The 14,389-nt window shown below is 40.4% G+C and overlaps 1 protein-coding gene across 3 annotated transcripts in view; it reads left to right on the forward strand.

Moving 5' to 3' along the window:
* The first annotated feature begins 4,122 nt into the window (after positions 1 to 4,122).
* Positions 4,123 to 14,389, forward strand: part of pcsk6 (proprotein convertase subtilisin/kexin type 6) — a 41,250-nt gene continuing 30,983 nt past the window's right edge. Inside the window, exons 1-6 of one of the 3 annotated variants that reach the window (XM_044202401.1) lie at positions 4,123 to 4,449; positions 6,383 to 6,487; positions 10,369 to 10,479; positions 10,579 to 10,722; positions 11,004 to 11,080; positions 13,592 to 13,680. In XM_044202401.1, the coding sequence (XP_044058336.1) occupies positions 4,285 to 4,449; positions 6,383 to 6,487; positions 10,369 to 10,479; positions 10,579 to 10,722; positions 11,004 to 11,080; positions 13,592 to 13,680 (691 nt within the window). In that variant the 5' untranslated portion in view covers positions 4,123 to 4,284. Of the gene's footprint in view, positions 4,450 to 5,685; positions 5,792 to 6,382; positions 6,488 to 10,368; positions 10,480 to 10,578; positions 10,723 to 11,003; positions 11,081 to 13,591; positions 13,681 to 14,389 lie in introns of those variants that run through there. The other 2 variants (XM_044202419.1, XM_044202410.1) reach the window with 2 other exon arrangements.

Here is a 14,389-nt window from a genome sequence, read left to right on the forward strand (position 1 = left end):
GTCAGCAGAGTTGTTCTTTGGACCCAAAAAGTCATATCCCCATGGAGGCAAAACTATATTTGCAGCCTGAATTATTTCCAGCAACAGCTGCATTTAGAAGAGATCTGTGGGGAGCCAGTGTGACTACACTGTACCAGGAGTCAAGGTATATGAGGAGCAGAGAAAGCTCTATAAAGTAGACACTTAGCCGCTGGATTAGTCTTTTTGAAACCCTACTTAAGACCAAAAAATAAAATGAATGTCACTGGTGTTGGATCAGATGGGCTGATCTGTGGACTCTGACATCAGCCTGTGAAGCTGCTGTGAATTGAGCAGGTCATCATCTGTGTGTGCATGTTCATGGTCATGGAGAGTAGCTGTAGTTGTGAAGTTGGATGTGGCAATGTATTGTACTGTATCTGTTAAAGAGTAATACAGAAAGTAGGCAGTGCTGTGTGTCATCATCAGTGCCATACAGTATATTTGTGAATTTGTCAGTTTTAGTGCTGCAAAGTACCAAATTTGCTAAGGCGGACATGCAAGTCAATTCTGCCTGGTTGGCTGGTCATGTTTTAATTAGGCCTTGTAGCGATCCTGTAGCAATATTGCACAAGGAGGTAAAACTTCCTGTTTTGACTGTTTGGAGAGTGGTGCAATGACATTTAGAAATACATTCATTGTTTGAATAGATGTCATATATAATAAAATGTCAAGATGTTTTGCCACATAATGGTCCATGTTTTTGGCATTTCTCATCCTTGTTTGATCCAATATCCCATTGCACCATGTGCCCCCACTCTGGATACATTTTGCAAAAAGTACAGCTTTATTTGAATCATCTTTTATAGTAAGCTTAAAGCTGCACTAAGCAATATTTTTATACTAATGAAACAACTGCTTGTAATGTGAGATGTGTCCCTCATAGTGATGAATCAGCTTTATGAAGCCTTTTAGCGTCTTTCAGCTCATTGTTTTGGTTTTATAGCACACAACTTCACTCTTTTGGTTCAACCTCTCTCTCTTTTTTCAGCAGGCAGCTGTTTTCAGAGAAAAAGCTGTAAAAAGCCACTGTGCACTACCTGCTCACCACCAAACAGCAGACAGACACAGTTAGAGACTAGCTGAACATAGTGGAGCATTTAGCAGCTAAAGAGCCAGCTGTATTTCTCAGGGGTTTTGTGAACACCAAAACAGAGACAAAAGGAGCATGAATATTAGACGTGTATTAATTGGGTGGCCAGAAACATGACTCCAAATGAATGACCATTTTGCTGTGTGTTGCTGACACATTCAAAATAACAATTTTATAACGTAATAATATGTTGTGGCCAAAAATAAATGCAGTTTTAAGCTGGGTTAACACAAACATCTGCGACACAAAATGTAAACTTTAATTCATAAAATTAAATGTTCATCACTTTATAGGGCAACATGTGAGTGGTGTGTCAACTCACAGTCATACTTGCTGTAGGGTGTTCAGATCCTTTTGTGTGTGTGTGTGTGTGTGTGTGTGTGTGTGTGTTGTCTTGTTCAGCTCTATATGTGACTCCACACAAGGCACATGACAGTCTCAGTTGGAGACACATGAGTCGCTGATAAGGCAGAAAACAGCACCCCCTACTGTGCCTGGGTCAGCAAGTCAAAAAATATTCCCAAACACCACCTCACAGGGTGCTGGATTTGGGTGAAATTTCAAATGTATTGTGTTGATCAGTTGTTCCCACCACAGTTGGCCACAGACATCTGTTCACAAATTTGACAGTAATATCCCTAATACTACGGTGTAGTCCCTCATTCATCCAGGAGTGTTCTATCGTAGAAAAGGTTTCAGACAGCGAGGTGAAGATTCTAAGTAGAGAGAAGAGTTGGTTTGAACGGGGTGTGAAAAAAGAAAACCCCTCTTTGAACAGAAATGGTGGTCTGAGATTCAATCTGCCCAAAGTTTACCACAGTGTATTGGCACCTTGGTCACGCCAATCACATGCTAATCAGGTACTTAACAGTGATGAGGGAGGTGCAGCCAGAAAACAATAGGCCTGATTACTGATTACTGGGCCATCTTGAAACTATTAGGCCTCCAGGACCTGAAAGCCCACAGGAAAGGCTGTGGCTGACCCCCCCCCCGGACACAAACTGTTTCAGACGCTCCCCTCCAGCAGGAGGCTGTGGTCCATCAGCACCAAAACCTCAGGCTGCAGCCGGCCTCATCAACAAGGCCCGGGACTCCCACTGACACTGACTCATAGCCGCCCCCACCTACCCCAATAGTGCAGTATAATCAAACTGTAAACTTTTGCACATTCCCATGTAAATAAGTCATAGTCATAGTCAAATTGTATTTTTGATTCTTGACCTTCAGTACTTGCTTAAGCTTTCTCTATATTTGTTTATTTTTCACCAAAATACCAGTACTATTGCACGAAATGCCAGCAGTACACTTGTACTTTCAATAGTAACATATATTGAAATAGTTTTGTAATAAAAGAATACTTTCGTTACTTAACTTTATATGGTTTTTTAATCACTATTTATCTTTGAGCAACATTTTTCAGTTTGAGTAATAAAAATAAAAACCACATCTCTGTCCCCTCAGTGAATGAATCTGTGTGACTTGGTTAAAGGATTCTAATCCTGAATTTTGTCAAATTCAGTGAATATCTCCTCACAGTCCGCTAGCTGTCCGATCTGTATGTGCGCTGGAAAAAAAACTAAGTGTTTGTACACAGCCGCAAATGGGAAACACACAAAGTGGCTCGGACTGAACCACACAGCACTATTCCAGCCATGATTTGTGTGTCAAGTACCGTTAAATGACTTGCCCACAGACATTCAGCTATCTTTCTAGTTTGCCAAGATCTGCTGTTGTTGTGATGTTAGCTATAGCAGCAGGAGAGTTGTGTGTATCGCTGTCTGGAGCTGCTGTGCTGGCTCTGGGAAACGTCTCGTCCTCTGGCTGTTAGCTTCTCAGCTGAAGGGACAGTTTGCTAACCCACAACCTAGCTAACGTTAGTTATATAACTTACTGTGTCGTTGTTCGCTCTATATCATGGTATTGGATTTCTCCAGAATTGCATCCCCCACCTTTAATTGCGAGTTTGAGGTTATTGGTAGCTGGTAATACCCATTTCCCAGTCATACATATTTCCTGCGGTGCAATTCCACAGGTGGCGTTGTTGGTTTTCTATCTCATTCACCTTTCAAATATAGTTCTCTCACTTCTCTCTCTGCCACATATGCACAACATTTGTTCACATTGGTCCAATAATAGTACTTAAAAACCTCAGTCTGTTGGTAGAAATAGCTGATTCATTGGTCAGTGACACATAAGAACTTCAAACACAACCCTGCCAATCTGCCAGCAGAGTGGGGCCCCTGCCAGGGCAAAGACCTGCCAGACTGTGTTTGTTCTAACTTCAGAGAAATAAAATCGCACATTCTTTCCACAATACAAAATCAGTTTCTTTCAAAATCTGCAAGCAGCAGGCTTCCCTGGATAATCAGTGGATGCACTGATTTCATACCCTCAAATATACTCATACTCTAAATTGACTGGTATGATGTCATGTTCTATTAAAAGAGAAGTAATAGAATTAATGGAAGAAACAATTTGTGATTTTATCAGAAAACACTTTGTTTTATATTAATATTTGGCTCTTTAGCCAGCCTCTAATTGGACTGATAAGTAGCCCAATCAAAGCATAAAACCGGCCAAAGTGTAGCCCAATTTTTAATGTTCATTTAGGAAAGGGTTATATACAGTGTATTATGTGTACATATGTATATATGTATGTGTGTGTGTGTGTGTGTGTGTATGTGTATATATTTGTTCATGTGTATATATATATACACATATACACACACACATATATAGACATATAAGAGTATGGTCTAGACCACTATATAAATAAAATTGAATTGAATATATATATATATATGTAATATAATATATATATGTGGAGACATCTTGTTTCCAGTAGTTAAAGGTTTGAAATGAGTCATTTCTGGATAGTGTTTTTAACATTTAATTCATACTTGCGGTTGTTTTCGAATAGAATGCGGTTTAAACGTGATCAGTGCAGGTCAAGGCAGCAGCATCCAGTGAGGTTCCAGATGTTGTGCCATTGGCTGCTGCTGCCAGCTCAGAGCGCACAGCCCCTCCGCGGCACGGGGACTAGTGTTCTAGCGGACAGTGGATTTCAACGGGACCTGACCACAGCATGATGGACTTGTGACAGACTTTACCCACAGCTGCGCTCCAGCACTTTTCCCGTTAACCGACTTTGATTTTCGAACATTGGAGTCAGGATGGCTTTATTCTTGCTTTTCATTGTATTAACTGTTGAAACCAATCAATTAGTGCTCTCAGCACACAGGGACGTTTATACCAACCACTGGGCAGTGCGGATTACAGGTGGTCAGGAACAGGCTGATATAATCGCAGCGAAATATGGATATATAAACTTGGGACAGGTAATGATCAGTTTATTTTCTGTTGATTTGTTATTACTGCTGTTGTGAATTAGCCCACATAAATGACATAACATGCTGTGAGGTTACTCTGAGGTTAAATGTCGTAATGCATTTTCTGTGAAAGTTGTAACAGTGTACATAAAGAGAGTCTTGACTGATGTGAAATTAAAACACCATGCAAAAGGAGGATTTTTTAAAAATCGCTACCACTTTCTAATAGCCTATTCCGAGCCTTTATAAAGGTTGTATAAGCAATGGCATTATTCATAGTTAATAACTCATTTACTAATGCTTTATAGATCAGTTATAAGCCATTAATAAGAATGACTTGGGTTGCCAGGTTGAGAAAAATCCCTCTTGCTGGTGTTTATTCTCCTCCAGCAGGACACTTGATTTATCCCTTAGATAGTACATACATCCTAATGGACCACTCACCATCTGGAGAAACAGATTATCCAGAGTATCTGCACTAAAATACATTTATTAACAACTTATCCACATTCATATCTGTAGACTTGGTGGCTCATTAGAAAGTGTGAAACCCATAAGCATTTATTAATGTACTTCAGACATTTCTAATCATTATTACCAATAAAAAAGGATAAACACACCAGTCAAAGGGATTTTTCACAACTTGGCAGCCCCAAACCTGTTTTAAATAATGGCTTATAACTAATAACAAAAACTTGGTTAGACATACAGACAAGAAATGACAGTAGCTCCACCTACAATTAGGATATCACATGATACAAAATAACCTGGTTTAAATGAGGAATTCAACATAAAATCGGTCTTATAAAAGTGCAAAAATGTTATTTTGTATCATGTGCTCTTTTAAATGTAGGCGGAGCTGTCATTTTATGTTTGTACATATCCTGCTTTTTGTTCACGTTTACCTGATAAAGACGTTGTGGGTCGAAACCTGGCATCATTCGAATTTTGGGAGCATGCAAAACTGAGTGTGTGGACACCATCTTCTTTCTCTTTTGTATACTGCTTTTATTTCCTTGCTCATAAGTGATCTATAAACCTTCAGTAAATGATTTATTAACATTAATAAAACTATAAGTTGCAACATGTCTTCTTAATAACCCTTAATAAATACATTATAAAGCTTGCCTTATTAGAAAGTGGTACCAAAAAATCTCTTCTTTTAGGTACTTGATAGGCCTACCTTCTGTAAAAGAGACTCACACAAGATATCTGTGGTTGAAGGCGATGGGGAGAGGATGAAGAGATGTAGTAAGAGGAATGGTTCGAGCCAGAGTAGACTGGAGTCTGAAGAACATGACTGCAGTGTGCCAGCTGTGCACATGTGCTGAGAATCCTGCTCACATTTTTGGTGCAAAGTCAAGAGAGAAGATGCATATTTATTAAGTGACATCATATTCTATATACAGATGGCTCAAATGTGTTTTGAATGTAGAAAGCTTTGTAGAACCAGTATGGAAGCATATAGGGGACTATATTAAAATGATAATGAAAATGTGATTCCACAATAGCGTTATAATTTTTCACATATGTATACATTATTTGAGTAAAAATGTAAATGAAAAAACAATGTGAACAATGATTTTCCATTTATGCAAGAAATATTTAAGTCAAAATTAAAATTAAAATGCAATTTTCTAACATTGTGACTTTGTTCATTAACATTTACAAGTTCTACCTACAGACTTGGGCGGGCTCTGCCCGGACTGGGAGCTCATTTCCAAGTTTACATTATCATTTTAATATATTCCCCCTATACGCTTCCATAAATCAGGTTTATGTTTTTTATTTTAAAAAGTCAGATCACATCATTGTAAAAGCCATTTAGATAACAAGAGCTCAGATATATAGAATATTCAGCATTTAGCTATCTGTTTATAGTCTAAGTTTCAGTCTAATTGTTGTAATTTTCTCGTTGTTGTTGTTGGATGTGTTTGGTCAGATAGGAAGTCTGGAGGACCATTACCATTTCCACCACAGCAGAGTGGTTCGCAGAGCTGTGTACTCTTTGAAGGGCCCCCACAGCTTCATCCATATGGATCCCAAGGTGAGACTTGGTTTCTTTCAAGTGGAATCAAAATGTACAACAGAGGAGATATGATATGAGATATTTTTGCTCTTGTCTAAAGCCTTTCAATCAGACCTTCCTACCCTGGACATAGTACCACACTGGCAGAAGTTCACATATTTCTGTCATGACTGTATTTTTTCCATTTCATTGGTTTATACATTAGCATAAGAATGCTGTGCACCTCTTGTGGTGTAAAATGATTGACCAGTGTTTTCTTTTCCACTTAAATAATAAGAAAAATCCATTATTTTGTGAGGTTATACCCAACATTTAAATAAAAATAGGAAACAAGTTCACTCTTCTTGGACTGATGTCACGGAATAACAGGCAGGGGACACCGAGATGGAAGGGAATGTCTTTATTCAGACGACAGCCAGAAGTAGAGAATGTGGAGATAGGTAATGTGGCTCTGGAGAAGTCACCGGAGGGAAGCCACAGGAGACTGGAGAGACAAAGGAGGAATAGAGAAGCCACGGAGGACCGGCGACGACACAGGGAACTGGAGAACACACGGGGAACTGGAGAGACACTGGAATAATCTGGTGCATGGAGTCCTAAACACGAACGAGGTCGGACCCTGAGTGTGGAGAGTGGAGTGGTTTTATACTGGATGTGATTGGGGCTGATTGAAGGCAGGAGTGTAATTAGGAGCAGGTGTGGGTGATTACGGGCTGGTGAGGACATGACAGGCTGTGACAACTGAGTTGCAGTTGGATGAAAAAAATCAAAAACAAGAAGTGCAGCATAGTCCTCAAGATACTACATTACATATTTAGCTGATGATTTTGTCCAAAGCGAATCATGCAAGTACATCAACTTCATCAAATATGCTGAACTGTTTCAAGTGCTACATTTAGAATAAGAGAGAGAGTTTTTTGTTTGTTTTTTGATTTTATTTCTATGGGCCACGGTGCAGTCTGAACAGATGAGTTTTCAGTCTGCAACGGAAGAGTTTCTGCTGTGCTGATGCCTCTCCCCCATTTGCAGCATGGTAGACAAGTACCAGCGTATTGAATCGGATTCGAGCAGCCACTGGTAGCCAGTGCAGGGTGCGGACGTGCAGTGTAGTGTGGGATAACTTGGGTAGGTTGAAGACCGGCTGCTGCATTCTCTATGAGCTGCAGAGGTCAGATGGCACATGCAGGCACACTAGCCAGGAGCGAGATGCAGTAGTCTAGGCGTGAGATGACAAGAGTCTGGACCAGAACCTGCGCCTCCTGGGTGAGGAACGGATGTATCCTCCTGATGTTGAGGAGAATTAATCTGCAGGAGTGGGTTGTCACAGTGATGTTGACTGCTGGTCATCCAGTCTCATATCCAGGTTCCTTGCAGTCCTAGCCGGGGACACCACAGTGTTCTCAATGATAATGGAGAGGTCATGGGTGGGAGATACCTTCCCTGGAAGGAAGAGCAGCTCAGTCTTGTCGAGGTTGAGCTTCAGGTGGTGAGCAGACATCCACTGAGAGATGTCAGCCAGACATGAGGAGAGTCACGCTGCCACCTGGGTTTCAGAAAAGACAGAATTAGTTGAGTGTCATCTGCTTAGCTGTGGTAGGATGTGAGTGAATAACAAAGCCAAGTGGCTTGGTGTAAAGAGAAAAGAGGAGGGGACCCAGAAGAGAGGCTTCAAGGTTCAGACACAGTTTCTCTCCTGTAGAAGTGACCCTGTAAGTGCGGTCCTTGAGGTAGGATGTGAACAGGGAGAGTGCAGAGCCTGAGACTTCCAGTTCTTGGAGGGTGGAGAGGAGGATCTGGTGGTTCATCGTGTCAAATGCTGCTGAATGGTCCAGCAGGATGATGATGGAGAAGAGGGAGGCTGCTCTAGCAGTGTGGAGTTCCTCTGTGACAGCCAGGAGGGCAGTCTCAGTTGAGTGGCCTGCCTTGAAACCAGACTGGTGGGGGTCAAGGAGGTTGTTCTGGTGGAGAAATGCAGAAGGTTGAGTGAAGAAAACACACTCAAATGTTTTAGATAGAAAGAAAAGAAGAGAGAAAAGTACATCATTCTCCACATCAGAAGGGGTTCTTTAAAAGGGGGTTCACTCTCGCTGCTTTTAGAGTGTCAGGAACCAGATGTCAGAGAGGAAAGGAAGGGGGTCAGGAGCAATAGACTGAAGAAGGTGAGAGGGGATAGGGTCATGTGGGCAGGGTGGTTGAAAAGAAGTTAGAGTAGGAGATGAAGAGGTGGATATGGACAGGTGGTGTCAGCAGGTGGGTGGGGAAATAAGAAGCTTATGTCATCTATCTTTTTTACAAAGTAGCTAACAAAGTCGCTCTGTAGAAGGGAGGAGGGAGCCAGGGGACTCGGGATCGAAGAGGGTAGAGAAGATAGAAAAATGTTTTCTAGGGTTGGAGAAGGAAGATTGAATTTTGGATTGAAATAAAGAGCTTTTAGCTGCAGATAAGGAGGTGGAGAAAGAAGAGAGAAGAGATTGTTAGGTAAGGAGGTCCTCAGAGCGCTTGGCTTTTCACCATTTTCTTTCAGCTGCCCATAGGGTGGTTCAGTCAGCTGAGTCAAACAGCCACAGAGCTAGAGGGGTCGGGCGAGCCTACCGAGAGGTGAGAGGACAGAGAGAGTCCGGGGAAGAGGACAAAGTAGAGAGGAGAGTGTCCTGGCGGGTCGGGAGGTATGAGTGAGGAGTCAGGTGAGGAGAAAGCTGATAGGACAGAGGAGGAAGACAGGGAGGGAAGGTTGTGGCGGAAAGGGACAGTATGTGTAGAAGACAGAGGTTTGAGAGTTTGAGAGAGGGGGATAGAGTAGGATATGAGGAAGTGGTCAGAAACATTAGGAGGAGTTACAGAAAAGCTAGTGGTAGAGCAGTTCCTGGGGAATATAAGGTTGATTCGCTTTATGAGTGGGGGGGTCACAGCGTGAAGTTAGATTTTCATTAATCATCTTCTAGAAGCAACAAAGCAAAATCAGCAGATTTAGTGATTGTTTGTGAATAATGCAAATAATGTTAATAACTTCCTCTTTTTAATCTGATATCTGATATATATGTGGTGGTGTCAGGTCACATGACCTCCTCATAAATGTGAATGTGTGTTCCCAACGTTGAGAAATGTATAGCAGGCTATGTGAAACAATCAGAACCCAGTAATGTTGTTACTATAGTCAACAATAAACAGCCGGAAGTTACAAGACAAAAAAGGAAATGGAACAAACAAAAAATTGGCCAAATAAAGTCAATAGGTATGCAGAATCTTCTACAACACTGTATTTATGGTGGAGGATGGTGGTGAAAGTAATGTTTTGATAGCAAAGACAGAAAAAGATGATTCTGTTTGATGTATTTAAAAAAGTGTAATTTTTCATGTAGTCCTTTCTCACAGAAGACATTTTGACATGCGACAGTGGGAAAAGCCCAAGTGTAAATAATAAAAGTAATGCTAATTCCATTTGGCTGGGTCCTGATATTGTTCATTCTGGCTCACTGTCACACTGTCATGTCTTACTGGGACACTTCAGTAGAAAAGAGCCGTTGTTAATGCTTTTCCTACTATGACAAGTAAAAATGTCTGCTGTGAAAAAGGTCTATTGGCACATGTCATGTGGAGCATAGCAAATAATCCAACAAGCAGAAGAGGTTTATGGCAAGAGTCAATAGTCAGTGGCCACATTCAGACTTCTCCCCCCTCAAATCTGATGTCTACTTGGGTCACTCATGTAACTGCAGAAGTCAGGGTAAGATCGATGAAAACATAGATAAAATCTATAAAAAAAATATTCTTCAACATTTACCTGTAATTACCATTAATTGTGTAGGTATTTTACAAGGCCTTCTACAGAAAACAGTGCAGCTCTTTTTGCACTTGAAACTGATTTACAGTGTTCTTGCCATTTCCATTTCCACCCTTAGGTGGACTGGGCCCAGCAGCAGGTAGTAAAACCAAGAGTAAAGAGGCACGCCCAAAGTGACCCAAGCTTCATTAATTTCAATGACCCTAAATGGTCCAACATGTGGTACATCGTAAGTGCAGAACACTGAATCATTCATCCTGCCATTTCCATTTTGACGAGACAAAACAAAATAAGATGGCTGGTGTTTGTCGTCTATGTTTCTCTTCAGCACTGCAATGATAAGAGCAGCCGCTGTCGCTCCGAGATGAACATTCTGGCAGCCTGGCAGAGGGGCTACACCGGCAAGAATGTGGTGGTCACCATACTGGATGATGGCATAGAGATGAACCACCCTGATCTGGCTCAGAACTATGTATGTGCTATCCATCCAACCATCACCAAAAATGGATACAGTTCAAAATCAAAATACGTCCTTAGGAATTTAATTTTCAGATGTAACATCTTGGGTTATTGACCCAAGTTTGTAACCCATGTTAGGCTCCAGTTCATCACTCCAATACCACACAAAAAGAACTGAAATAGAAAAGGCACAGGTTGATGTATACTGCATAAATCTTTTTTATGAACTTCAGTAACTGTTGGCTGTTTTCTCTGTCTCTGCCTCACCTATTTGTTGTCCTATCATTTCTGTAGGACCATCTAGCAAGTTATGATGTCAATGGGAATGACCATGACCCTAAACCACGTTATGACTCGCACAATGAAAACATGTAAGAAATAATATGTCTCCACCTTGTCACATTCAACTTAAATCTATTTCCCCCAACTATCCCTCTGTCCTTTGATCTTGTCGCTATCCTTGTAGCATAAGTGCCCACTATACAGCAGGAGTAGTTCCAAATGAGTTCCAGACTCATTATCAGAATATCTAGAAGTACTAGATATAGTGGCAAGTGTGCTAGTACAATACATAAAGTTGTCAGTTTGCAGGTCAGGTCGGGTTCGGGTTCGGGTTCAGGTGGTTGATTAACGCATATATTTGTGGGTCAGGCAGTGCAGATTGACTTTAATGACAGGTCGGGTCGGTGTGGATATTAAAAAACCCTGACCCGCACATCACCTTTGATTGTACATTCATTCCATACTTTTGCAGTGAGTTTCCTTGCTAAAAAAATCTTTTAATTTCAAATTTACTATTTCCCATACAAACGAGAGCCAGAAAGATAAATCATCTAGGCCGAAGTAACAAGAAATGTCAGTACAGAAATGCCAAACTGGTTTTGAGGTAATTTAGAAATAGTGTCTACAGAGTTTGTCCCCCAAAGAGCACTGACACGTTTTTTGCACTGTAAAATGTTATGCTGAGCATGTATCTTGGTCACAATTGTTTAAAAAATTCTAAGGGATCCGTATGAGTGCCGGTTAGCATCATAGCTAGGCTAGCGTTAGCATTAGCAGACACCTGGAAAAGTTGGCTGAAAAGGATGAAGTGTCAGTGCCTGATCCGTACTGGCTGCCCGAGTCGTTCTGCACATGCGCAAAATAGGTCCTGTAAGTCAAAGAAGGTTACTGAAATGTGCCTATTCAAAAAACTAAAACAAAATCTTTCAAATCAAGATAACAACATGGTTTTTAGTCATTGTAAATGTAATAGTTCACTATTATGTAATAGGGAATTGAAGTTATAAAAAATTCAAAAAAACATTCTGCAAATGTGCATACTTATTACTGCCCGATTTGTACCACGCATGTGTGAACATTTTACTTGACGACAGCCTATGGATGTATAAAGAGACAGCCAGTGAGTTTTTTTTACTTTATCAACAACACAATATTATAGTAGTCTAAGTTAAAAATAGACAACTCTATAACAGAGGATTACACTGTGATTTCAAAATAATTTGTTATTTTTTGTATTATATACTCTGATGTATGTTTACAACAACTTTAGTAATGACATACCATCTGGAACATGTATTTTTCATATACTGAATGAATTGTATTGAATGAACACAGAATTAAAACAAAACAGAATTAAGTTTTTTTCATTTTTAATTACAAATGTACAGATTGTCCAATGATACACAGACTGAACTATTACATTTCTAATGATTTACAACCATTTTGTTATCTTGAGTGTGAGTAGGATTGTTTTATGATCATTCATTCACATCACAAGTAATTTTAACAGGCACATTTGTGGTAACCTCCGTTGACTGACAGGACCACTTTTGCACCTGTGCAGAACAGATTGGGCAGCTGGTATGGATCGGGCACTGACAAGGAGCTATCTGATTGGCTACAGATACTTCCCTGTTGAAAAAAAAGGCATTTGTAATTCGAGCCACGCCAGGGAACTCTAAAAAATAATGCATTGAGTTCACAAATGACAAGCAGTTTGTAAATGCAGGTTTAACAGTTTGTGTATGTATGTAACAACATCCAAATATGTTTTGATGAAAATTGCAAATACCTTCAAATACATATATTTGTGGATTTCTATTACAAATATTTAAAACAAGAAATATTGGTGTGTGCATCAGAAATACATTTGTGAACCATCTTTTTATATGTGGATTTGTTTTACATTTATATACAACAATAATTATTTGTGTGCATTGAAGAATATTTATGTGGAGAGAGTCATTTATATATAAATCCCAAAAAACATTTGTGAATCCTTCTGTTCGCATTCATTATTAATGAGACTGATCTGACTCCATATCTCTGGGCCTTATCGAATGGCATTATGGAAAATGTACAGTAGAATGTAGACAATTCCTGGAACACAGTGAACATTGGAAACTGATGGCATGAGTTTTGGGATGGTCACCATATTATCTGTCTTCTATATATGGGCTTCATAGAGGGTGTTAAAAATTCATAACAATATTGTGAGAGTAGAATGGCTATAGGAGATAAGGTAATCAATTCTTGTTGTTTGTTGTTTTCCACTACGTTTCCATTATCTGTAGGCACTAAGGGGTAGCCTTGAGATAGCATCTGTTCTCAGGTGTGTTAGCTTTCTATAAAAGTAGGTCTAGTAAAGAAAGGGAATGTGTCATCCTCTGACTAATGATTCCCCTGCTAAGCCTGTAAGGAGAGGAAGCTCTCGCCGCAGGCGGTGTCATGTTACTCTTCTCTGAATGATATATACAATGGTTATTTTATTACAGATATGGCTTTGAGAAATGTTTACAGCAATCTGCCCTTGGCATTGAAACAGATCACATCTGTATGTCAGGTTGTACTTTCTGTATTTGCTCTCTGTTTACATGTAGACATGGAACTCGGTGTGCAGGTGAAGTTGCAGCAGCGGCCAATAACTCCCATTGCATCGTTGGGATTGCCTACAACGCTCACATTGGAGGTAGAGTTCTCTGTCCTTTTTTTCAACACTTGCAAGAATTAATGTAGGTTTAAAGGTTTTTTCTCTACTTATTATTTTAGTGCTTTGTCACATGTGTTTCAGTCACTTTAGGAGCTCAGTCTATTACTGTAAGCTACTGAGATGTCGAACCCAGGAGTGACCTGGTTGACGCGCTTCACTTAGTCTGATGTGATTGTATTACCATTTGCTGTGTGTTGCATTCAGTACAGAATCTCCAGGCTGTTCTTCTTGGATCCAGCCTATATATGGGACTTTGTCAACTGACTGTTGCTTTCCTAGATGACAGAGCAGAAATCTCGCTGGCAATAGCGGATGATGGCAACCTCTGCTCCCAATAGATCATCCAGCATCAAGATGCAACTCCTGGACATAACTATGACCCTTTGTCTTTCAGCATGCATCTTACTGTCCTGACTTGTTTCATCTAGATGGTTAGCCATAGAAGCGTCCAACAGCTTTCTCAGGCGACTCCACGCCAACAACATGGCTTTTAACCAGAGGAACCAGTAAACTGCTATCTTGAGCCTCCTCCCGTCCAAAAAATAGGCAATGAGCTGGTCAGTAGGACTAGACATGTCACATGCACTGAATACATTTGCTGTTGCCTGAATACATTTGCTGTTGTCTTTCTGATCTCTTGGTTTTTAGAGTCCACTGCGACTTCCAACACAGTTTTAGGCCAGTCCTC

Source organism: Siniperca chuatsi, linkage group LG1 (genome assembly GCF_020085105.1).
Source record: "Siniperca chuatsi isolate FFG_IHB_CAS linkage group LG1, ASM2008510v1, whole genome shotgun sequence".
Taxonomy (NCBI): Eukaryota; Metazoa; Chordata; class Actinopteri; order Centrarchiformes; family Sinipercidae; genus Siniperca; species Siniperca chuatsi.